The 26467-nt window shown below is 52.2% G+C and overlaps 1 protein-coding gene across 1 annotated transcript in view; it reads left to right on the top strand.

The window, feature by feature from the left end:
- The first annotated feature begins 5997 nt into the window (after nucleotides 1–5997).
- Nucleotides 5998–26467, top strand: part of clstn3 (calsyntenin 3) — an 81883-nt gene continuing 61413 nt past the window's right edge. The window contains exons 1-2 of the mRNA XM_072275540.1: nucleotides 5998–6277; nucleotides 8513–8635. Coding sequence (XP_072131641.1) covers nucleotides 6214–6277; nucleotides 8513–8635 — 187 coding nt within the window. The 5' untranslated portion in view covers nucleotides 5998–6213. The remainder of the gene's footprint in view (nucleotides 6278–8512; nucleotides 8636–26467) is intronic.

Raw genomic sequence — 26467 nt, 5'->3', positions numbered from 1 at the left:
CATACCTTCCAGCCAGGCTTGTGATGGTGATAATCACTCATTGTCCTACCAGACAGACGGCTGCCAACCACCAGAAACACAAGACAATCTGCAGATGCTGGAAATCCAAAGCAACACACACAAAATGCTGGAGGAACTCAGCAAGTCAGGCAGCATCTGTGGAAAAGAGTGAACAGCCAACATTTTGGGCCGAGACTGTTCATCCAGTCTAGGTCTTGGCCATCAGATTTCTGAGCAGAAAATAAACCCGTGAGCTGATAATAAACCTTCAAAGTCAAACTTTGAAGCAAACTGTGCGCCTTTAAACCCAATGCACTCAGCAAAATTGGTACTTGTTTCTCATTGGCTGTTTTCATTTGCTTCAAGATACTGTTCCAATAGCTCAATATGCATGAGCCAGTTATCCGTTCCGTAATCGACCCCATCAATCTTCCTAACGTAGCCAGCTACTTCTGATTTTTCTTAGTGATTACTATCACCCGCTACTTACTCTTTATGAACCCTGAATTCTTCCGTTTACGGCTTTTTAAAAAAAAACTCAATCATGTCTTCCCTTCCAAAGAATACGTGCTGCTCTTTATCTGCATTGCTCTTGCTGTGTTTTATTTTAATTTGAACAGGTCAGTAGCTGCGCTGGGTTTGTTTTAAAAATACCTTGTCACCAAAGTAACTTCAAAGCGTTAAATTAATTCAAAAGAAATGTGGGAGTCCAAAGATACATGTGTAACTTTATCTTTCCTTTAAGTGAGGCACATGGTAGCCTGATGACGTAAGCAATTCACGTCTTTATACACATAACCCATAATTAATAATTTAAATGAACAAGAATGCTTAATCAAACAGCATATGCATATATATATATTTATACACACACACCAGATATCTGAAATGTTATTGAAATATATTGAAGAATAAGTCCTTCAGTAGTTTATCTGGTTGTAGCTCCATGGAAGATTGTATGGCCTGACATGGACTGACATTTGTTAGAGGTAAAAAGTAAAGGAATATATAAAACTGATTTGTTAAGTGCATTTAACTGTCATGTGATGGAAAAGTACAGTGATTATACTCACATTTATACGGATGGTGTGAAGGAACCTGAAACAGGAGTGACAGGGTTTGGGGTGGTCATACCAGCAAAAGAAATTGGAATCAGCAGAAGAACATCTAATAAGTTAGGGGTGTTTACAGTGGAGATGCTGGCAGTGTTGGTTGCGTTGCAATGGGTGCAGAAAGCCAGACAAGCCAAAGCATTGATATGTTCAGATTCATCCTCAGTTCTAGCAAGTTTAAGGTCTTTTCACACAAACAGTCGGCAAGATGTACTTTATAAAGTCCTTCAGTCAGTCTCAAGAATTGCAAATCAGGGAGGTCAGGTAAAATTTCTCTGGGTTCCAGCACATGTAGGGGTGAAGGGGAATGAGGGGGTGGATGAGTTGGCAAAGAGGGCGTTAAAGAAAGAAAATGTGGAAATGCACATTAGTACCAGTAAAGTGGAGGTTAACTGTGTAATCTGGGAAAAAATCAACCAAATGTGGCAAGAAAGATGGGACAGGGAGGGGACAGGGAGGCATTTATATCAAATACAAACAAGTTTTGCAGGTACTAGGGTAGGTAATGGAAACAGAAGAGAGGACTAGGTTAAGGCTGGGACATTGTACATTAAACAAAACATTGAAAATGATCGGGAAACACCAGACAGGATTGTGTGAGGAATGTCAGGAAGAGGAGTCAGTAGAACATGTAGTTCTGAGTTGCAGCAAGTATGGGATACAGAGAGAGATGAGTATTAATCTAAGGGAATTGGAGGGTGCAGGAATTCACATTAAAAGGGTTGCTGGGCATGGGTGAGACAGCACAGGTCAGGGTATTTTTAGCTTTCTTAAGGGGTACAGGGGTCTTTTTTTATAGGATACGACGGATAAGCAGGAATAGGATACTAGGATGGCCAAAGATGGGAGGATAAAGTGTAGGTTAGGGTATGTGTACGTGTGTGTGTGTGTGTGAAGGGATTTAGACTGTTACACACTCCGGAGCAGAATGTTGCGGTAATGCACCATTAAGCTGGGTGCCAACCACCGTAAAACAAGACGGAGAAGAAGTAGTTATTGAAATATCAAATACACAATAGGTGCCTGAAAAGGGCCAGTGACATCATGAAGGATCCCACCCACCCTGCTCACGGACTGTTTGTCCCTCTCCCATCCACGCAGCATCCATGCCAGGGCCCACCAGACCGAAAAACAGTAACTTTCCCCAAGCAGTGAGTCTGATCAACACCTCCACCCACCAACCCGCCCCTCTACACCCCCCTCATTTCCTGTCAGAGTCACCTTAAGTACAGACACTCCTGTGCCTAGCATCACTTTATGGACATGCAGTCAATCTCTGTAAATAAGCTATCTTACATTTTTATATTTATTGTGTTTTTTAACTATCATTATTTTTTTTTCTGGTACTGCCTTGGATCTGGAGTAACAATTACTTCGCTCTCCACTAAACTGTGCAAGAAATTGCATTAAAAAATCTTGAATTCAGTGTCAAAGGAGTGTCTATAGGAGTAAGAGACCAGGGGTGCGGACCGTGCTCTCCCCACCATGAAACACATCTATTCGGGACACGTACAAAGACAGGTGTGTAAAAAGGGCCCATTTGCACACTTAGATGACGGCGTAATGTAAAGATTTTTACTCCTCATGTGTATGAAGTAATAAAGTCAATTCAATTCAGTCTACAAGCAGCATCCACCATCAAGGAACCCCACCACCCAGTCCCTGCTCTCTTCTCACTGCTGCCATCGGGAAGGAGGTACGGGAGCCTCAGGCCCCACCCCACGAGGTTCAGGAACAGTTGTTACCCCTGAGCCATCGTGGACGGAACATCAGGCCCCTGAGCCATCGTGAATAACTCCACTGAACGGATTCTGCAACAGCGGAGCGGCCACTGCTGTTATGAGGACACGCAGTCCTCTTTTATTGTCATTTAGTAATGCATGCATTAAGAAATCATACAATTTGTTCCTCCAGAATGATATCAGAGAAACACAAGACCAACCAAGACTAAAAAACTGACAAAGACCACATAATTATAACATATAGTTACAACAGTGCAAAGCAATACCATAATTTGATGAAGAACAGACCATGGGCACGGTAAAAAAAAAGTCTCAAAGTCTCTCGGAAGTCCCGTCATCTCACGCAGATGGTAGAATGAAGAGAAATTCTCTCCCTGCCATGAGCTTCCAGCACTGCAAACTTGTCGATGCAGCATCCTGGAAGCACCCTGACCACAGTCCAACTCTGAGTCCGTCCGAAAACTTCGAGCCTCCGACCAGCCCTCTGACACCGAGCACCGAGCACCATCTCTGCCGAGCGCTTCGACCCCGGCCCCGGCAACAGGCGATAGGCAAAGCCGAAGATTTGGGGCCTTCCCCTCCGGAGATTCTCGATCGCACAGTAGCAGCGGCAGCGAAGCGGGCATTTCAGAAGTTTCTCCAGATGTTCCTCCGTGCTTCTCACGGCAGTCCCCATCAAATCAGGATTGTGCACGGCCCCTATTTAACAAATACAATATCAATTCAGAGCGGCCGCGCACGTTGCGTCACGCCACCATCTTCTCCTCCCCCTACTGTACTGTAGACCACGGTCTCTCTTTGCTGTTGTTGGTAAGGTGGGTGGTGGGAATGTGGCTTTATGCTGGAGTAGGTAGGGGGAGGGAGAGAGTTAATTATGTTTGTGTGGGGGGGGGGCTTACATTTTTTTCCTGTCATTCGTTCTTTGGGGTTTTTTCTTCTGTCTCGAGGACGTCTGTGGAGAGTGAGAGTTTCAGGCTGTATATTGTAAACACTCCCTGACCCTGAATGGAGCCATTGAACTATTGAACAGTGAATTCGCTTTCAACCCCTGGACTCTGCAACTCCCCGTCTCGGTATAACATACTTCTTTGCACAGTTTGCCTTCTTTTATTTTGACATTGATTGTCAGTCCTTGGGATTTCTCATTTCTCTGCTCTACTGCGAATGCCTGCAAGGAAACGAATCTCAGGGTGGTATACGGTGGCATGGACAACCCTTGCTAATAAATTTACTTTGAACTTTGGCAGAATCCCTTCCGGTACCTTCCCCCCTAACAACGTGCGGCTCACCGGCCTGTCGTTCCCCAGCTTGTTGTTGCAGGCTCTGTTCGATACAGGCACAGCATTAGCTGCCCCCCACACCCCCCCACCCCGTCTTCTGATAAACCATCCCCTGGTGAAGAATGATGCAAATGTCTCGGCTTTGATCTCGGGAATTTCTCTCTCCCACGATACCCGAGATGGCACTAGGCCGGGCCCCGGGCAGCGAGCCACCATTCTGTGCTCCTTTCCGTCTAGTTCAAAGTTCAAAGTATATTTACTGTGTCGTCAAAGTACCTACCGTATTTGTCACCGTGTACTACCCAGGATTCATCTTTTGCAGGCATTCACAGTAAAGCACACTACAATCAGTCACTCCGTGGCCTCCTCTACTGTCGCGAAGAGGCCACACTCAGGGTGGAGAAGCAACATCTGTCTGTGTAGCATCCAAACAGTTGGCATGAACATCGATTTCTCAAGCTTCTGGTAATTGCCCTCACTCCCCTTCACCATTCCCCATTCGCTTTCCCCTCTTTCACCTTATCTCCTTACCTGCCCATCACTCCTACCCCTTCCCTTTCTCCCACGGTCTTCTACCCTCTGTCAGATTCCCCCTTCTCCAGCCCTTTATCTCTTTCATCAAACTTCCCAGTTCTTTACTTCACCTCCTCCCCCTCTCCCGGTTTCACCTATCACCTGGATAACAGGGCGCAAATCTCTGTCTCACAGTTCCAGCGAGGCAGGAGTTTGATCGCAAACCCCCAGTTCTGTGCATGTGTTTGTGGGTGGGAGGGGTGCTCTGTGTATCTCTGTGTCTCTGTGTGACACTGTTTATATCTGTGTGTGTGTGTGTGTGTGTGATAATGACCCACTGCTAATTACCCCTGGTGTGAAGGGGTGTGATTGAATCCACAGGATGGAAACAGGAAATTGGGGAGAACAGGGAAAATCAGTTGTTGGTGGGGGTGGGGGTTTCACCAGGGCCGTACAGCCTCCCTCTGCATATAAGGCAATAAGAGCTGTGGGATGAGGCATGGTGTAGGGGGATAAAATAATCCTGGGGAATTTGCCCAAGGGCTTGCTTTCTCTCTCTCTCTCCCACCTTCTCTCTCTCTCTTTCTTTCTCTCTCTCTCCCTCCCTCTTTCTTTCTCTCTCTCCCCCACTTTCTTTCTCTCTCTCTTCCTCCCTCTCTCTCTCTCTTTCTCTCTCCATCTATCTGTATCCCTCTCTCTCCCCCCCACTTTTCCCTGCCTCCCCACTCTCTCCCTCCCTGCACTTCTCACTCTTCTCTCTCTTCCCTTCCCTCTCTCCCTACTCCTCTCCCTCCCCCACTCCCCAACTCTATCTGTCTCTCCTTCCTTCCCTCAGCCTACCTACCTCTTTACCTCCCTTCTTGTATCTCTCTCTCTCCCTCATCCATCTCTCTATCTATCCACCTGTCAATCAGTTTATCTGTCGGTCTATCTGTCAATCTATCTCTCTATCACTCTCTATCTATCTATCCCTCTATCTGTCTGTTAGTCTCTGTCTATATCGACCTATCTATCTGTCTGTATATCTATCGATCTGTCTATCTATCTATCTGTCTGTTACTCTCTGTCTATATCTACCTACCTATCTGTCTGTATGTCTGTCTATCTATCTGTATATCTATCTATCTATCTCTCTATCTAATCACTCCATCCCTCCCTGCTCTGCCACTAATAGGGCGGCTACCCCTTTAAATCCCACTCTCCGGACCCAGGGGAGGCGGGCCCCTTCCCACACCCTCGCTACCGATTGGCCGAGCCGGCCGCCGCTCAGCGGCGGGGGGCGACCGCCGGCATTGTGACGTCATTTTGCCGCACAGCTCTGCTCGTTTGCATGTTTAAAGGGGCCGGCGGCGCGCTGCAACGGCGGGGAAGAGGGGAGACGGCGGACACGTATAGACCCTCACCCGGGAGACCGGCTGCTTCTGCAGAGGCCGGGAGGCGATAAGATAACGCGTGAAGCACCCCACAGGAGTCAATGCAATCGGGCAGAGGGCGCAGCCTCAGCCGGCAGTGACAGAAACGAGATTTAATCTGCAGTGAGGAGAGAAAAATAACCCCAGCGAGAGGATGAGGTTGCACATCTGGGCAGCGGTCGCCTGCTCGCTGGTGGCGGCGGCTGTCTGCACCAAAGGTGGGTCCGAGCGGGCCAGGCCGACTAGGGGAAGACGCAGGGAGTTGGGGGGTGGGGGCGGCGGTTTTGGGCAAGTGGAGGTGTGGTGGTGGGGAGCGGGTGTAGGGGAAGGCTGCTAGGCCAGGCTGCAGGAGGAGGGGGGACGCAGGGCTGCGCAGATGCTGAAGGGAGGGAGGCAGCGTGGGAGAGGATGGTTTCACCAGGCGGGGGAGGGATGGAGGTCTCTCCAGATGTGGGGGAGAGATGGTCCATCCAGAATTGGGAGGGAGAGATGGATGTCTCTGCAGATGTGGGGGAGGGATGGTCCATTCAGAATTGGGAGGGAGAGATGGATGTCTCTGCAGATGTGGGGGAGGGATGGTCCATTCAGAATTGGGAGGGAGGGGATGAGGTCTCTGCAGATGTGGGGGAGGGATGGTCCATTTAGAATTGGGAGGGAGGGGATGAGGTCTCTCCAGATGTGAGGGAGGGATGGTCCATTCAGAATGGAAGGGAGGGGGGATGATGTCTCTGCAGATGTGGGGGAGGGAGGGGCAGATATCTCTCCAGATATAGGATGGAGAGAGGGATGGATGTGGGAGGTAAGATGGTTCTTCCAGATGTGGGAAGGTCCATGCAGAACTGGGAGGGAAGGGTTATCCATCCAGCCAGATGTGGGATGGAGACCTCTCTAGATGAGGGAAGGAAGATCCATTCAGTTGTGGGGTGATGGATAGTCCCTGGATGTGGGAGAGATATGAGGGAGAGAGGGGCGGTCCATCCAGATTTGGAGGAGGGGGGGTGGAGGTCTCTCCAGATGTGTGATAGTGGTTTCTCCAGATGTGGAAGAGAGGGGGCCGTTCCACCCGGATGAGGGGTGGCCTCTCCAGCTGCAGCCGGAAGGATATGTTCCATTTAGCCTGGGGAAGGAGAGGATGGAGATCTCTCCAGATGCGGGAAGGAGGGCGAGAGTTCTTTCCAGATGTGGGAGAAGTGTGGCTAATCTGGAAAGAGGGATGGAGGCCTCTCGGTTCGGGGGGCGGGGGTGGGCCTCCCTGATGTGGAAGAGAGGGTTAGAGATCTGTCCAGATGTGGGAGGGAGGAATAGTGAGAGATAAAGGCAGGTCTCTGCAAGTATGGCAGAGAAAGTTGGGGGTGTCTCTGGATGTGTGTGAGAGAGATGGTGTGGGGGGGAGTCTCCCCCTCTGTGGGTGAGGGAGGTGTGCTTCAGTAATGTATCTCCTCCTGTCCTGGTTCCTCCCTCCCTCACCCCCTCCTCCTCTCCCTCCCTCCCCCCCTCCTCCTCTCCCTCCCTCACCCTCACCTCCTCTCCCTCCCTCACCTCCTCTCTCTCCCTCACCCTCACCTCCTCTCTCTCCCTCACCCTCACCTCCTCTCCCTCCCTCTCCCTCACCTCCTCTCCCTCCCTCACCCGCTCCTCCTCTCCCTCCCTGTCACCAATGGCACATTCACTCTACCCTCTAACCTCGTCCTTAATTATCGGCCCTCATTCCCCTTCCTCTTTCTCTGTCTCACTTTCCTTTCCCATTCTCCATCTCCCTCTTCTCTGAATCACCTTTCCCCCTCCCTCGCTCTACTAACATTCCTCTCCCTCACTCCCCTTCATGCTCACTTGCTCTCTATCTCCCCTTCACTATCCTCTCCTCTTCATTCCTGCCTGTGCCCTCACCCTCCCTCTCTCCAACTTCCCTCTCTCCCCTCCCACTCCCACTCTCACACTCCCTCATGCCTTCCTCCCCTTCCTCTCTCCCCTTCTCCTTCTCACTCTCTCCCCCTCCCTCGTCCCTCTGCCCACTCTCCAACTCCCACACTCCACTCTCTGTCTCCTTCCTCTTTCTCCCATCCCCTCCCTCTTCCCTTCCTCATCCCCTCCCTCTTCCTCATCCCCTCCCTCTTCCTCATCCCCTCCCTCTTCCCTTCCTCATCCCCTCCCTCTTCCCTTCCTCATCCCCTCTCTCTTCCCTTCCTCATCCCCTCCCTCTTCCTCATCCCCTCCCTCTTCCCTTCCCCTCCCTCCTCTTCTCTGTCCCCCCCTTCTTCCCTCACTGCCTCTCCCTCTCACTCTGTCCTCCCCCTCCCTGCACTCTGCTTCCCTCTCTCCATTCTCTTTTCTCCCTCCTTCCTTCTTCACCCTTTCCCTCTCCACCCTCCTTCCCCACTCCCCCTTCCCTCTCTCCGCGCCCCCCTGCTCTCCCCCTCCTGCTCTGCTACCTGCCCCTGCCCCTACACCCCCAGCCAACAAGCACAAGCCATGGATCGAGGCCGAGTACCAGGGGATTGTGATGGAGAACGATAAGACAGTGCTTCTCAACCCCCCACTCTTTGCCATCGACAAGGACGCCCCGCTCCGCTACGCAGGTGAGTGGGTGGTCCCGGTGGAGAGGGATTCACTCCAGTGTCACCCTCTGAGGGTTGGTAGGACACCTGGGACTGACGGAAGTCACTGCTGGGGGGTGGGGGTTGACTGGTGTCAGTGTGGAGTGCAGGACTGGGTCATCCTGCATCCTACTTTGTGGGGGGGGGGGTTTGTGAGGGTCAACAATTGGCGACCGGAATGGATCCATAAGAAAATGGACTGGATCAGTGAGAATCCGGACCGGTTCAGTGAGAAACTGGACCGGATCACTGAGAAACTGGACCGGATCAGGGAGAAACACGAGACAATCTGCAGATGCTGCAAATTCAAAGCAACACACACAAAATGCTGGAGGAACTCAGCAGGTCAGGCAGCATCTGTGGTAAGGAGTAAACAGTCGACGTTTCAGGCCGAGACCATTCAGCAGGATGCTGATTTAGGCCCAAAATGTTGACTGCCCTCATTTCCCGGATGCTGCCTGGCCTGCTGACTTCGTCCAGCATTTTGTGTGTGCAGGTCAGTGAGAAACAGGGCCAGGTGAGAGAGAATCTGGGCTGGCTTATAGTCGCTCTGGACCAGAATAGGGTGATACCAGACCAAACCACGGTGATACCGGACCAAACCATGGTGATACCGGACTGGAACATGGAGGTACCGGACCAAACCATGGAGATACCGGACCAAACCATGGAGATACCGGACCAAACCACGGTGATACCGGACCAAACCACGGTGATACCGGACCAAACCACGGTGATACCGGACCAAACCACGGTGATACCGGACCAAACCACGGTGATACCGGACCGGATCACGGTGATACCGGACTGAATCACGGTGATACTAGACCAAACCATGGTGATACCGGACTGGAACATGGAGATACCAGACCAGATCACGGTGATACCAGACGAAACCATGGTGATACTGGACCGGAACAAGGTGATACTGGACTGGATCATGAAGATACCAGACTAGATCATGGTGATACCGGACTGGATCATGGTGATACTGGACTGGATCACGGTGATACCAGACTTTGACATGGACTCGCCGGACAGCACAATGAGCACAGTGGACTGGGGTCATGGATTTACATGACTGGATTATGGAGAAATTAGACTTGATTATGCAGATACCGGACTGGATCATGAACTCACCGGACCGGATCATGGGGCAATTAGATCTGATTATACAGATACCGGACTGGATCATGAACTCACTGGACCGGACCATGGGGCAATCAGATCTGATTATGCAGATACCGGACTGGATCAGGGACTCACCGGACCGGATCATGTGGCAATCAGATCTGATTATACAGATCCCAGACTGGATCAGGGACTCACTGGACCGGATCATGGGGCAATCAGATCTGATTATACAGATACCGGACTGGATAAGAGACTCACCGGACTGGACCATGGGGCAATCAGATCTGATTATACAGATACTGGACTGGATCGGAGACTCACTGGACCGGACCATGGAGCAATCAGATCTGATTATACAGACACCAGACTGGATCGTGGAGCTACCCAACTGGATCGTGGGCACAGTGGACTGGAACATGAAGATACCAGACTGGATAATGGAGATATTGAACCGTCTCATGGAGATGCCAGACTGGATTATGGAGACGAAGGACCGGATTGTGGAGACACCAGTCACAATCGAGAGAAAATCTGAAGATGCTGGAATTCCAAAGCAACACACACAAAATGCTGGAGAAACTCAGCAGGTCAGGCAGCATCTGTGGGAAAAAGAGTACAGTCGACATTTTGGGCCGAGACCCTTCGGCAGGACTGGGGAAGAGAAGCATCACCATTTCCCGTCCCCTTTCCCCTCCCTCACCTTCCTTCCCTCTGGTGCTCCTCCCCCCTTTTCTTTCTTTAATTATCTTCTGTCTTCTCCCATCAGGCTCCCCGAGCTCCAGCCCCTTATCGCCTTTCACCAATCAACGTCCCAGCTCCTTGCTTCATCCCTCCCCCTCCAGGTCTGCCCCATCACCTTGTGTCTCCCTCCCCCAACCTTCTCCACTCCTCACAGACGAGAAAATCTGCAGATGCTGGAAATCTGAGTAAAGGCTGATTTATACTTGTGCGTAGTAGCCTACACAAGTGGGCTACGCTGTTGTGAGCATTTATACTTGTGCGTTGGTGTGTCTGCATCGCTCTGCAATTCGCGCACGTCACGCAAGCACACACACCTGCCCGTGCAAGGCTTCATGGACATGGTAGTCTTTCTCGGGGTAAACAAGAAGCAAGTGTCTTTCTTCATAACAGTGAAATGTGTCCTCCATAATTTCAGAGGTCTGTAAAGCTTTATGGAAAGCATTGCAGCCAGAGTTCCCTCCCTGCCCTTCAGTCGCCCAACGGGAAGCTGTTGCAGCGTAGGAGGAAATGCGATGCTACCAGGCGGACCAATCACAGTTGTTGCAGTTTGCGTCGCCGCGACATGTAGTTACATTTTGGGAGGGGTGTGCGTCAGGCTATGGCGTAGGGTTCGGCATAGGGTACGTGGCTACGCCGTACCTACGGCGTCGATGTGACACACAAGTATAAATTGGCCTTATTGCACACAAGGTGCTGCAGGAACTGCAGCCAGCAGCCATGGCAAAGGCATAGTCGACCCTTCGTCACGACTGGAGTAGATTCAGAAGGTGTGGGGGCTGGGGTGGAGGGGAGAGAAACACCAGGCGACAGGTGAGACTCGGAGGGGGAGGATGGTGAAGCAAAGAGCTGGGAAGTGGATTGGTGAAAGAGACGGAAGGCCGTGGAAGAAAGAAAAGGGGGGGGAGGAGCAACGGGGAGGGGCAAGGTGAAAGGGAAAAGGGAATGGTGAAGGGGGTGGGGGCAATTACCAGAAGCTCGAGAAATCGATGTTCATGCCAACTGGTTGGATGCTACCCAGACAGATGTTGCTTCTCCAACCTGAGTGTGGCCTCAACGCGACAGTAGAGGAGGCCATGGACTGACATGTCGGAATGGGAATGGGAAGCAGAGTTGAAATGGGTGGCCCCTGGGAAATCCTGCTTTTTCTGGCAGACGGAGTGTGGGTGCTCAGCGAAGTGGTCTCCCAATTTTCATTGGGTCTCTGATATACAGGAGGCCACACCAGGAGCACCAGATACAGTGGATGCCCCAACAGACCCAGAGGTGAAGTGTCAGCTCACCTGGAAGGACTGTTTGGGGCCCTGAATGGTAGTGAGGGTGGAGGTGTAGGGGAAGTTGTGGCTCTTGTTCTGCTTGCAAGGGTAAGTGCCAGGAGGAGATCAGTGGGGAGGAACGAGTGGACAGGGAGTTGTGTAGGAGCGATCCCTGTGGAAAGTGGTGGGGGGTGGGAATGATTTATTTGGTGGTGGGATCACGTTGGAACTGGCAGAAGTTATGTAGAATTATGTGCTGTATATGAAAGCAGGTGGGGTGGTAGGTGAGGGAGAAAGGAACTCTGTCCCTGATGTGGTGGTGGGAGGATGGGGTGAGGGCAGATGTGTGCGAAATGGAAGAGATGCAGGTGAGGGCAGCGTTGATGGAGGACGAAGGGAAACCCTTTTCTTTGAAGGAGGAGGACATTTCAGTAGTTCTGGAATGAAAAGCCTTACCCTGAGAGCAGATGCGGTGGAGACGGAGGAATTGAGAGAAGAGGATGGTGTTTTTATAAGTAGCAGGGTGGGAAGACGTATAGTCCAGGTAGCTGTGAGATTCTGTGGGTTTGTAATGACATCAGTGTTAAGCTGTCTCCAGAGATAGGGACAGAGAAAGATCGAGAAAATCTACTCCTTGGCTTTCTTTCCCCTCCAGTCCTGCTGAAGGGTCTCGACCTGAAATGTCGACTGTACTCTTTTCCATGGATGCTGCCTGGCCTGCTGAGTTCCTCCAGCATTTTGTGTGTGTTGTGGAGATACCAGAGCGACCAAGGAGATACCGGACTGGATCATAACAACACTGGACTGGATCATGAACTCACCGGACTGAAACCAACACACTAGACTGGATCATGGAGCTACCGGACTGGAACACGGAGCTACCGGACTGGAACACGGAGCTACCGGACTGGAACACGGAGCTACCGGACTGGAACACAGAGCTACCGGACTGGATCATGACAACAGTGGACTGGAACATGAACTCACCAGACTGAATCCAACACACCAGACTGGATCATGGAGCTACCGGACTGGAACACGGAGCTACCGGACTGGAACACGGAGCTACCGGACTGGAACACGGAGCTACCGGACTGGATCATGACAACAGTGGACTGGAACATGAACTCACCAGACTGAATCCAACACACCAGACTGGATCATGGAGATACCGGACTGGACCATGGAGATACTGGACTGGATTATGGAGATACCGGACTGGAACACAGAGCTACCGGACTGGATCATGAAGCAACCGGACTGGATCATGACAACAGCGGACTGGAACATAAACTCACCAGACTGAAACCGACACACTTGACTGGGTCAAGGAGATACCGGAGTGGATGGGGCTGGTACCGACCAGACAGGGACAGGGGGTGGCCAGAATGGACTCTGGACTGGACACAATCAGGAGGCAAATGAAGTAGATTCGATTATTTTATGACTGTTTGGCAGGTAAGGGTATGGGACTGGAGCAACTGGACTGGATCAGGGTGTGACGGATGGGACTGGTACACACCTGGACTGGATTATGATGTGATGGACTGGACTGGTACACACCTGGACTGGATTATAATGTGATGGGTTGGACTGCTACACACCTGGACTGGATTATGATGTGACAGATGGGGCAGGTACACACCGGACCGGATTATGATGTGATGGACTGGACTGGTACACACCTGGACTGGATTATGATGTGACGGATTGGACTGGTACACACCGGACCGGATTATGATGTGACAGATGGGACTGGTACACACCCGGACTGGATTATGATGTGACGGATTGGACTGGTACACACCGGACCGGATTATGATGTGACAGATGGGACTGGTACACACCCGGACTGGATTATGATGTGACGGATTGGACTGGTACTCACCGGACTGGATTATGATGTGACAGATGGGACTGGTACACACCCGGACTGGATTATGATGCGATGGATGGGACTGGTACACACCGGACCGGATTATGATGTGACAGATGGGACTGGTACACACCCGGACTGGATTATGATGTGACAGATGGGACTGGTACACACCCGGACTGGATTATGATGTGACGGATTGGACTGGTACTCACCGGACTGGATTATGATGTGACAGATGGGACTGGTACACACCTGGACTGGATTATGATGCGATGGATGGGACTGGTACACACCGGACTGGATTATGATGTGACGGATGGGACTGGTACACACCGGACCGGATTATGATGTGACAGATGGGACTGGTACACACCCGGACTGGATTATGATGCGATGGATGGGACTGGTACACACCCGGACTGGATTATGATGTGACGGATGGGACTGCTACACACCTGGACTGGATTATGATGTGACAGATGGGACTGGTACACACCCGGACTGGATTATGATGCGATGGATGGGACTGGTACACACCCGGACTGGATTATGATGCGATGGATGGGACTGGTACACACCCGGACTGGATTGTGAATTGGCGGTTTGTATGGTTCCCGCTGGATCGGGTCAGGGTTTGACAGATCAAATTCAGATTAATGTATTTATCCCATTGAAATGTACAGTGCCAAGTCATGTCAGGAAGTGAATGGTCCTGTACCCTGGTGAGAGAGTCTAAGACCAGAGGAGACAGCCTCAGAATAAGGGTCCCTTTTAGAAAGGATATGAGGAGGAATTTCTTCAGCAAGAGAGAAGTGAATCTGTGGAATTCTTTGTCACAGTGGCCATGGAGGCCAATTCTTTATATATACTTAATGCAGAGTTTGATAGATTCTTGACTGGTGGAGGGATACGGGGAGAAGGCAGGAGACTGTGGTTCAGAGGAAAATTGGATCAGGCGTTATGAAATGGTGAGACAGACTCGATGGGCCAAATGGCTTAACTTTGCTGCTGTATCGTATGGTCTGATGATATATTGAAATGTGTCACTTGCGTGCACAGCCAACACAACCTGGGGATGTGCTGACCCTGGGGGTGTGAGACGGGATGGTGTGGGGGGTGTGGGGATGTACTGACCCTGGGGGTGTGAGACGGGATGGTGTGGGGGGTGTGGGGATTTGCTGACCCTGTGGGTGTGTGACGGGACGGTGTGGGGGGTGTGGGGATTTGCTGACCCTGGGGGTGTGAGACGGGATGGTGTGGGGGGTGTGGGGATGTACTGACCCTGGGGGTGTGAGACGGGACGGTGTGGGGGGTGTGGGGATTTGCTGACCCTGGGGGTGTGAGACGGGACGGTGTGGGGGGTGTGGGGATTTGCTGACCCTGGGGGTGTGAGACGGGACGGTGTGGGGGGTGTGGGGATTTGCTGACCCTGGGGGTGTGAGACGGGACGGTGTGGGGGGGTGTGGGGATTTGCTGACCCTGGGGGTGTGAGACGGGACGGTGTGGGGGGTGTGGGGATTTGCTGACCCTGGGGGTGTGAGACGGGACGGTGTGGGGGGTGTGGGGATTTGCTGACCCTGGGGGTGTGAGACGGGACGGTGTGGGGGGTGTGGGGATTTGCTGACCCGGGGGTGTGAGATGGGACGGTGTGGGGGGTGTGGGGATGTGCTGACCCTGGTGGTGTGTGACGGGACGGTGTGGGGGGTGTGGGGATGTGCTGACCCTGGTGGTGTGAGACGGGACGGTGTGGGGGGTGTGGGGATGTGCTGACCCTGGTGGTGTGTGACGGGACGGTGTGGGGGGTGTGGGGATGTGCTGACCCTGGGGGTGTGAGACGGGACGGTGTGGGGGGTGTGGGGATGCACTGACCCTGTGGGTGTGTGACGGGACGGTGTGGGGGGTGTGGGGATTTGCTGACCCTGGGGGTGTGTGACGGGATGGTGTGGGGGGTGTGGGGATTTGCTGACCCTGGGGGTGTGAGACGGGACGGTGTGGGGGGTGTGGGGATTTGCTGACCCTGGGGGTGTGTGACGGGATGGTGTGGGGGGTGTGGGGATGTGCTGACCCTGGGGGTGTGTGATGGGACGGTGTGGGGGGTGTGGGGATGTGCTGACCCTGGGGGTGTGAGACGGGATGGTGTGGGGGGGTGTGGGGATGTGCTGACCCTGGGGGTGTGAGACGGGACGGTGTGGGGGGTGTGGGGATGTGCTGGGGAAGGGGCACCCTCCAAGGGTCACCACACCCACACGCTCTCGCAGCAGCATAGCACACCCACAAGGCTCAGCACAGCAATACTGACACAACAGGCCACAAGGAAACGAGGCCTGTTCCTCCCTCCTTCCCACACAGACAGTCTTCCCAACTCCAGCCTCCAGACTCCAGGCCTTGGTCTTCAGGCCGTTGGGAAATCTGAGCTTCGACACCTTGGCGAAGCAGAGTTAGAAATCAAACCTCAGCCAGCAAACTGAGCAGCTTGTTAAACAGGGGAAGTACACTGCCAGAATGTGCATTGCCTGAAGCTGCTGTGTACTAGGGATTAAATCTAATGTTGCCTTGGACCTTGACGCTGGTCAAGGTGGGGGGGTCACGGATCGGACCAGTACTCACCCGGACTGGATTCAGGTCTGACGGATCGGACTGACCCCACCCGGACTGGATTCAGGTCTGACGGATCGGACTGACCCCCACCCGGATTGGATTCAGGTCTGACGGATTGGACTGATGCCCACCTGGACTGGATTCAGGTCTGACGGATCGGACCAGTACTCACCCGGACTGGATTCAGGTCTGACGGATTGGACTGATCCCCACCCGGATTGGATTCAGGTCTGACGGATCGGACTGATGCCCACCTGGACTGGATTCAGGTCTGACGGATCGGACTGACCCCACCCGGACTGGATTCAGGTCTGACGGATTGGGCTGACCCCACCCGGATTGGATTCAGGTCTGACAGATCGGACTGATGCCCACCTGGACTGGATTCAGGTCTGACGGATCGGACTGACCCCACCCGGACTGGATTCAGGTCTGACGGATTGGGCTGACCCCACCCGGACTGGATTCAGGTCTGATGGATCAGACTGGTGCCCAGCCGGACTGGACTCTGCACACTGAATGAGGAGGTGAGTTTCCTCAGCCTGTGGCAGCTGAAACAGGACTGTACTCCAGTGGGAGCAGCTCTGTTGTCCGGTGTCACACTGTCGTCCACCTCCACCAGAGCTGAATGAAAAGGTGGATGCGTGGGTCTGTAACTTTGCAGATGATGCAAAGATCGGTGGCGTTGTTTGTGTATAAGCGTCGAAGATCGCCGAAGGACACAATGGGATATCGACCTGTGTCAGATATGGCCAGAGAGATGGCAGAAAGAGTTTAATCCAGGCCAGAGTGAGATGAGGCACTCTGGGAGGTGAAATGTAAACGTACAGGAGCTGGTTAATGACAGGACTGTCCACAGCAGTGAGGTACAGAGGGATCTTGGGGTGCACCGGTCGATAGAGTGGTGAAGGAGGGATGTGATACAGCCTGGCCTGCTGAGTTTCTCCAGTGCTTTGTGTGTGTTGCATATGATCCAGCTGCCTTTACTAGTTGGGTAACCGAGTTCAAGAGTGGGAATGTTACGATGCAGCTCTGTTAGACTCTGGTTAGGCTGCGTCTGGAGAATCGCCGACAGTTCTTGTCGTCCCAATAGATTCAAGATTGAAGATTGATTAATGTCACTTCCTGTGCACAAAATTCAAAATAACGAGGGCATGAAATAACAGTGTGTGTGTGTGTGTGTGTGTGTGTGTGTGTGTGTGTGTGTGTGTGACTGTGTGACTACATGTGTGTATGTGAGTGTCTGTGAATGTGTGTGAGTGTGTGTGTGTGATGTGTGACTGTGTGAGTGTGTGACTGCATGTGTGTGAGTGTGTGTGACTGTGTGTGATGTGTGACTGTGTGTGATGTGCGTGTGAGTGTGTGTGTCTGTGGGTGTGTGTGTGTATGCGTGTATGTGTGGGTGTGTGTGTGTGTGATGTGCGTGTGAGTGTGTGTGTGTGTTTGTGTGATGTGCGTGTGAGTGTGTGTGTCTGTGGGTGTGTGTGTGTATGCGTGCATGTGTGGGTGTGTGTGTGTGATGTGCGTGTGAGTGTGTGTGTCTGTGGGTGTGTGCGTGTGTGTGTGTGTTTGTGTGATGTGCGTGTGAGTGTGTGTGTCTGTGGGTGTGTGCGTGTGTGTGTGTGTTTGTGTGATGTGCGTGTGAGTGTGTGTGCCTGTGGGTGTGTGCGTGTGTGTGTGTGTGTTTGTGTGATGTGCATGTGAGTGTGTGTGCGCGCGCGTGTGTGTGTGTGTGTGTGTCTGTGGGTGTGTGTGTGCGCACGTGTGTGGGTGTGTGTGATGTGTGTGTCTGTGGGTGTGTGTGTGTCTGTGTGAGTGTGTGTGTGTGTGTCTGTGTGTGTGCGCGCGTGTGTGTGTGGGTGTGTGTTTGTCTGTGGGTGTGTGTGTGAGTGTGTGTGTGTGTGTGTGTCTGTGTGGGTGTGTGTGTGTGTGTGTGTGTTGTGCACTCCCAGGAGTCTGAGTCGGCTTTCAGTTGCCACAACTGTGCTACAGATGGGGAGGTGCGGGGATTTGTTCTGGCGGACGGAGTGTAGATGCTCAGCCAAGCGGTCTCCCAATCTACGCCAGGTCTCACCTATGTACAGGAGGCCACCCCAGGAGCACCGGACAGAGTAAGTGACCCCAACAGACTGACTGTCGCCTCACCTGGACGGACTGTTCGAAGCCCTGAGTGGTAGTGAGGGAGGAGGTGTTGGGGGCAGCTGTCGCACTTGTTCCGCTTGCAAAAGGAAGTTTGGAATGCAGGCCTTCATCAGTCAGGGCACCGAGTCTGAAAGTTGGGGTGTTATGCCGTGCTTGTCGAGGTGACGGTGGGGCCACACCGAGAGCAGTGTGTTCAGATCTGCCGCCCCGCAATAAGAAAGATGTCACTCAGCTGGAAAGGGCGCAGAAAACATTTATTTATTTTAATTGGAGACACAGCGGGGAACAGGCCCCTCTGCGCCCCTGTTTAACTCTAGCCCAATGACAAGACAATTTACAGTGACCAACTAACCTACCTCTTTGGACAAACCCGCACGGTCACTGGGAGACAACGTACAAACTCCTGACAGAGGGCACTGGACTCAAACGCTGAGCTTTGGCGCCCCCAAGCTGCAGTGGCGCCTCACTACAGCCGACTTGTGGGACTGTCTGGCAGCCTTAGTAGCGTTGGAGACCGAGGTATGATCTTATGTGTAAAACCACGGGGGAACATCTGTAGGGTGAGTGCACACGGTCTGTTTCCCAGGGTTGGGCAATCAAGGAGACACAGGCTTAAGGTGAGAGGAGAGACATTTAATGAGAATATTCATTTCTCATTTCGCACATAGACTGAGCTGGCAGAGAAATTAGTTGACGCGAGTACATTAACAGCTTGTAAACGATACTCGGGCGGGTAGGTGAATGGGAAAGGTTTAGGGGGATGCAGGCTGCAGGCCAAACGTGAGCAGACGTGACTAGCTGGGATGGGGCACAGAGCAGTTGGCGTGAACCTTGACATGACAGAAGGGATTAGTTTACTGAGGCATTTAATTGCTACTTTAATGAGTTCAGCTGAAGTATTTGATGCAGTTAGCCTTCATTCGTCGGGGTGGGGGTGGGGATTGAGTTCAAGAACCATGAAGCTCTGTCAAACCTTGGTCTGACCGTGTTGTATTCAGTTCTTTACTGACTTTTAGGGCAGCAGTGAAGGTCCTGTATCTCTAGCCGTGTTCAGGGCTTCCTTTGTCATCTTTGTAGCTGCCTCTCGGTTTTCACCTCTGTCACGCAAATCCCGGGGGGAGAGGCAGGAATACTGTCACACTCAGATGTAGAAGGATTCCCCATTGCTATCCTTAATGAGGTGAACACACCTCCGAGAGGCGCACACCCTCGTCGTGGGGGTTTGGAGGCCCGCGTGACTCAATGACCCGGAGAGCTACGTTGGCTGGAGTCAGGGCTCAGCGCTTTGGCCCTGGGTAGGGACACCCGTGCCAAACAGGTCAAAGGGTAGGGGCCAGACTAAGTGCGGTCCGCCGGTGCTCCGGGTTAATGACGGATTCTGCCTTTTTAAGGCATCGCCTTTCGAAGATGTGCTGGATGGTGGGGAGGCCCGTGTCCATGATGAAGTCAGCTGAGTTCACAGATTTCCACAACTTTATCTGACTCTGTGCAGTGGCTTATTATCACCGGCACGTGATGTGAAATTTGTTAACTTAGCAGCAGCAGTTCAATGCAATACATAATATGGTAGAGACAGAAAAAATAAATAAATAAAATAAAGCATAAAAATAAGCAAGTAGATCAATTTACATATATTGAATACATTTTAAAAATCATGCAAAGAAACCCCCAGAAACACTGTATATTAAAAAAAGTGAGGTAGTGTCCAAAGCTTCAATGTCCATTCAGGAATCGGATGGCAGAGGGGAAGAAGCTGTAATCCCTCTATGGTCATGGACTTCAAAAAGACACAGGTCACCAGTCCCCATTGCACATAATTCGCTCTACCGCGGGGAGAGTGAAGAGCACGAAGTTCCTTGGTGTGTACTTTATTAGGGTGTTTTTGGGGTTAGGACAAAAAGCAAATATTGATTTCAGCGACCAAACTTCAGGACTGAATATGCATTGAAGATTAAATCAAAAATGCAACTCTGAACAATGGGTTCTGAAGAACTGTGAACCAAGTCAATTGGAAGATCAGGTGATGCAGATTTAACCTCATTGTTTGTTTGTATCCGGGTGTGAAGGAAGGAGAAGTGGAAAGGGAGTGTAGTTCAAATATGGAATTGTGGTGTATAGTTCAAACAAAGCATTGTAAATATAGAATTGTGATCTATAGTTCAAAGGAAACATTGTAAATATGGAATGGTGGTGAGTAGTTCAAAGAAAGCATTGTAAATATGGAATTGTGGTGTATAGTTCAAAGGAAACATTGTAAATATGGAATTGTGGTGTGCAGTTCAAAGAAAGCGTAAGTATGGAATTGTGGTATGTGGCTCGAAGAGAGCATTGTAAATATGTAATTCTTCCATCACGAAGGAGGTTGAAGAGCAACAGGGACTAATACCGCGTGACTGGGTAACAACTTCTTCCCCCAGGCAGTGAGACTGATGAATTCCCTGCCACCACTGAGCTCTCTTCACTAGGACAGCAAGCTGCTTACTGTTTACCTGTGCTGCTCATGACATGCATTTTGAATTGTACTTTTAAACTTATTTATGTAACATTCTGCTTTACGTGTTGTGTGTGATATATGTTGTATGGGTTCACAATTGTCCAGAGGAACATTGTTCCGTTTGGTTTTGTTCATGTACAGCCAGATGACAAACTTGAACTCGGACTTGAAGTGGGAGTGAATGGGAAGGGTGGCTCTAACTGGCAGTGAATGGGATGGGGTGGGGTCCCTATGGGAGTGAATGGGAAGGGTGGCTCTAACTGGCAGTGAATGGGAAGGGGTAGGGTCTCTTTGGGAGTGAATGGGAAGGGTGGCTCTAACTGGCAGTGAATGGGAAGGGGTAGGGTCTCTTTGGGAGTGAATGGGAAGGGGTAGGGTCTTAGGCAGTGAATGGGGAGGGGTAGGGTCTCTTTGGGAATGAATGGGAAAGGGGAGGGTCGATTTGGGAGTGAATGGGATCGGGTAGGGTCCCTTTGGGAGTGAATGGGATGGGGTTGGGTCTCTTTGGGAGTGAATGGGATGGGGTAGGGTCCCTTTGGGAGTGAATGGGGAGGGGTAGGGTCTCTTTGGGAGTGAATGGGATGGGGTATACTCTCTTTGGGAGTGAATGGGATTGGGTAGGGTCCCTTTGGGAGTGAATGGGAAGGGGTATGATACCTTTTGGAGTGAATGGGATGGGGTATACTCTCTTTGGGAGTGAATGGGATGGGGTAGGGTCTCTTTGGGAGTGAATGGGATGGGGTAGGGTCCCTTTGGGAGTGAATGGGATGGGGTAGGGTCCCTTTGGGAGTGAATGGGGAGGGGTATGATACCTTTCGGAGTGAATGGGGAGGGGTAGGGTCTGTTTGGGAGTGAAAGGGATGGGGTAGACTCTCTTTGAGAGTGAATGGGATCGGGTAGGGTCCCTTTGGGAGTGAATGGGTTGGAGTTGGGTCTCTTTGGGAGTGAATGGGATGGGGTAGGATCTCTTTGGGAGTGAATGGGATGGGGTAGTGTTTGGGAGTGAAAGGGATGGGGTAGACTCTCTTTGGGAGTGAATGGAATCGGGTAGGGTCCTTTTGGGAGTGAATGGGAAGGGGTAGGGTCTCTTTGGGAGTGAATAGGGAGGGGTAGGGTCCCTATGGGAGTGAATGGGAAGGGGTAGGGTCCCTTTGAGAGTGAATGGGTTCGGGTAGGGTCCCTTTGGGAGTGAATGGGATCGGGTAGGGTCCCTTTGGGAGTGAATGGGATGGGGTAGGGTCCCTTTGGGAGTGAATGGGATCGGGTAGGGTCCCTTTGGGAGTGAATGGGTTGGGGTTGGGTCTCTTTGGGAGTGAATGGGATGGGGTAGGGTCCCTTTGGGAGTGAATGGGAAAGGGTAGGGTCAGTTTGGGAGTGAATGGGAAGGGGTAGGGTCCCTTTGGGAGTGAATGGGATGGGGTAGGGTCTCTTTGGGAGTGAATGGGTTGGGGTAGGGTCCCTTTGGGAGTGAATGGGATGGGGTAGGGTCCCTTTGGGAGTGAATGGGATGGGGTAGGGTCCCTTTGGGAGTGAATGGGATCGGGTAGGGTCCCTTTGGGAGTGAATGGGTTGGGGTTGGGTCTCTTTGGGAGTGAATGGGATGGGGTAGGGTCCCTTTGGGAGTGAATGGGAAAGGGTAGGGTCAGTTTGGGAGTGAATGGGAAGGGGTAGGGTCCCTTTGGGAGTGAATGGGATGGGGTAGGGTCTCTTTGGGAGTGAATGGAATGGGGTAAGATCCCTATGGGAGTGAATGGGATGGGGTAGTGTCTCTTTGGGAGTGAATGGGAAGTGGTAGGGTCCCTTTGGGAGTGAATGGGATGGGGTAGGGTCCCTTTGGGAGTGAATGGGATGGGGTAGGGTCCCTTTGGGAGTGAATGGGGAGGGGTATGATACCTTTCGGAGTGAATGGGGAGGGGTAGGGTCTGTTTGGGAGTGAAAGGGATGGGGTAGACTCTCTTTGGGAGTGAATGGGATCGGGTAGGGTCCCTTTGGGAGTGAATGGGTTGGAGTTGGGTCTCTTTGGGAGTGAATGGGATGGGGTAGAATCTCTTTGGGAGTGAATGGGATGGGGTAGTGTTTGGGAGTGAAAGGGATGGGGTAGACTCTCTTTGGGAGTGAATGGAATCGGGTAGGGTCCTTTTGGGAGTGAATGGGTTGGGGTGGGGTCTCTTTGGGAGTGAATGGAGAGGGGTAGTGTCCCTATGGGAGTGAATGGGAAGGGGTAGGGTCTCTTTGGCAGTGAATGGGAAGGGGTAGGGTCTCTTTGGGAATGAATATGAAGGGATGGGTCCCTATGGGAGTGAATGGGAAAGGGGAGGGTCTCTTTGGGAGTGAATGGGATGGGGTAGGGTCTCTTTGGGAGTGAATGGGAAGGGATAGGGTCTCTTTGGCAGTGAATGGGAAGTGGTAGGGTCTCTTTGGGAGTGAATGGGATGGGGTAGGGTCCCTTTGGGAGTGAATGGGATGGGGTAGGGTCCCTTTGGGAGTGAATGGGGAGGGGTATGATACCTTTCGGAGTGAATGGGGAGGGGTAGGGTCTGTTTGGGAGTGAAAGGGATGGGGTAGACTCTCTTTGGGAGTGAATGGGATCGGGTAGGGTCCCTTTGGGAGTGAATGGGTTGGAGTTGGGTCTCTTTGGGAGTGAATGGGATGGGGTAGGATCTCTTTGGGAGTGAATGGGATGGGGTAGGATCTCTTTGGGAGTGAATGGGATGGGGTAGTGTTTGGGAGTGAAAGGGATGGGGTAGACTCTCTTTGGGAGTGAATGGAATCGGGTAGGGTCCTTTTGGGAGTGAATGGGTTGGGGTGGGGTCTCTTTGGGAGTGAATGGGAAGGGGTAGGGTCTCTTTGGGAATGAATATGAAGGGATGGGTCCCTATGGGAGTGAATGGGAAGGGGTAGGGTCTCTTTGGCAGTGAATGGGAAGGGGTAGGGTCTCTTTGGGAATGAATATGAAGGGATGGGTCCCTATGGGAGTGAATGGGAAAGGGGAGGGTCTCTTTGGGAGTGAATGGGTTGGAGTTGGGTCTCTTTGTGAGTGAATGGGATGGGGTAGGATCTCTTTGGGAGTGAATAGGATGGGGTAGTGTCTGGGAGTGAAAGGGATGGGGTAGGCTCTCTTTGGGAGTGAATGGGATCGGGTAGGGCCCCTTTGTGGGTGAATGGGATGGGGTAGGATCTCTTTGGGAGTGAATGGGATGGGGTAGTGTTTGGGAGTGAAAGGGATGGGGTAGACTCTCTTTGGGAGTGAATGGAATCGGGTAGGGTCCTTTTGGGAGTGAATGGGTTGGGGTGGGGTCTCTTTGTGAGTGAATGGGATGGGGTAGGGTCTCTTTGGCAGTGAATGGGAAGGGGTAGGGTCTCTTTGGCAGTGAATGGGAAGGGGTAGGGTCTCTTTGGGAATGAATATGAAGGGATGGGTCCCTATGGGAGTGAATGGGAAAGGGGAGGGTCTCTTTGTGAGTGAATGGGATGGGGTAGTGTCCCTTTGGGAGCGAATGGGTTGGGGTGGGGTCTCTTTGGGAGTGAATTGTGATGGGTCTCTTTGGGAATGAATGGGATGAGGTAGGGTCCCTTTGGGAGTGAATGGGAAAGGGTAGGGTCAGTTTGGGAGTGAATGGGAAGGGGTAGGGTCCTTTTGGGAGTGAATGGGATGGGGTAGGGTCCCTTTGGGAGTGATTGGAATGGGGTAGGGTCCCTTTGGGAATGAATATGAAGGGATGGGTCTCTTTGGGAGTGAATGTGAAGGGATGGGTCCCTTTGGGAGTGATTGGGATGGGGTAGGGTCCCTTTGGGAATGAATATGAAGGGATGGGTCCCTTTGGGAGTGAATGGGAAGGGGTAGGATCCCTTTCGGAGTGAATGGGAGGTGGTAGGGTCTGTTTGGGAGTGAATGTAAAGGGGTAGGGTCCCTTAGGGAGTGAATGGGAAGAGGTCGGCTCCTGTTGGGAGTGAATGGGATGGGGTAGGGTCCCTTTGGGAATGAATATGAAGGGATGGTTCTCTTTGGGAGTGAATGGGAAGGGGTAGGGTCTCTTTGGGAGTGAATGGGATGGGGTAGGGTCTCTTTGGGAGTGAATGGGATGGGGTAGGGTCCCTTTGGGAGTGAATGGGATGGGGTAGGGTCCCTTTGGGAGTGAATGGGGAGGGGTATGATACCTTTCGGAGTGAATGGGGAGGGGTAGGGTCTGTTTGGGAGTGAAAGGGATGGGGTAGACTCTCTTTGAGAGTGAATGGGATCGGGTAGGGTCCCTTTGGGAGTGAATGGGTTGGAGTTGGGTCTCTTTGGGAGTGAATGGGATGGGGTAGGATCTCTTTGGGAGTGAATGGGATGGGGTAGTGTTTGGGAGTGAAAGGGATGGGGTAGACTCTCTTTGGGAGTGAATGGAATCGGGTAGGGTCCTTTTGGGAGTGAATGGGAAGGGGTAGGGTCTCTTTGGGAGTGAATAGGGAGGGGTAGGGTCCCTATGGGAGTGAATGGGAAGGGGTAGGGTCCCTTTGAGAGTGAATGGGTTCGGGTAGGGTCCCTTTGGGAGTGAATGGGATCGGGTAGGGTCCCTTTGGGAGTGAATGGGATGGGGTAGGGTCCCTTTGGGAGTGAATGGGATCGGGTAGGGTCCCTTTGGGAGTGAATGGGTTGGGGTTGGGTCTCTTTGGGAGTGAATGGGATGGGGTAGGGTCCCTTTGGGAGTGAATGGGAAAGGGTAGGGTCAGTTTGGGAGTGAATGGGAAGGGGTAGGGTCCCTTTGGGAGTGAATGGGATGGGGTAGGGTCTCTTTGGGAGTGAATGGGTTGGGGTAGGGTCCCTTTGGGAGTGAATGGGATGGGGTAGGGTCCCTTTGGGAGTGAATGGGATGGGGTAGGGTCCCTTTGGGAGTGAATGGGATCGGGTAGGGTCCCTTTGGGAGTGAATGGGTTGGGGTTGGGTCTCTTTGGGAGTGAATGGGATGGGGTAGGGTCCCTTTGGGAGTGAATGGGAAAGGGTAGGGTCAGTTTGGGAGTGAATGGGAAGGGGTAGGGTCCCTTTGGGAGTGAATGGGATGGGGTAGGGTCTCTTTGGGAGTGAATGGAATGGGGTAAGATCCCTATGGGAGTGAATGGGATGGGGTAGTGTCTCTTTGGGAGTGAATGGGAAGTGGTAGGGTCCCTTTGGGAGTGAATGGGATGGGGTAGGGTCCCTTTGGGAGTGAATGGGATGGGGTAGGGTCCCTTTGGGAGTGAATGGGGAGGGGTATGATACCTTTCGGAGTGAATGGGGAGGGGTAGGGTCTGTTTGGGAGTGAAAGGGATGGGGTAGACTCTCTTTGGGAGTGAATGGGATCGAGTAGGGTCCCTTTGGGAGTGAATGGGTTGGAGTTGGGTCTCTTTGGGAGTGAATGGGATGGGGTAGGATCTCTTTGGGAGTGAATGGGATGGGGTAGTGTTTGGGAGTGAAAGGGATGGGGTAGACTCTCTTTGGGAGTGAATGGAATCGGGTAGGGTCCTTTTGGGAGTGAATGGGTTGGGGTGGGGTCTCTTTGGGAGTGAATGGAGAGGGGTAGTGTCCCTATGGGAGTGAATGGGAAGGGGTAGGG

Source organism: Mobula birostris, chromosome 13 (assembly GCF_030028105.1).
Source record: "Mobula birostris isolate sMobBir1 chromosome 13, sMobBir1.hap1, whole genome shotgun sequence".
Taxonomy (NCBI): Eukaryota; Metazoa; Chordata; class Chondrichthyes; order Myliobatiformes; family Myliobatidae; genus Mobula; species Mobula birostris.
This window is presented reverse-complemented; position numbering and strand designations above follow the sequence as displayed.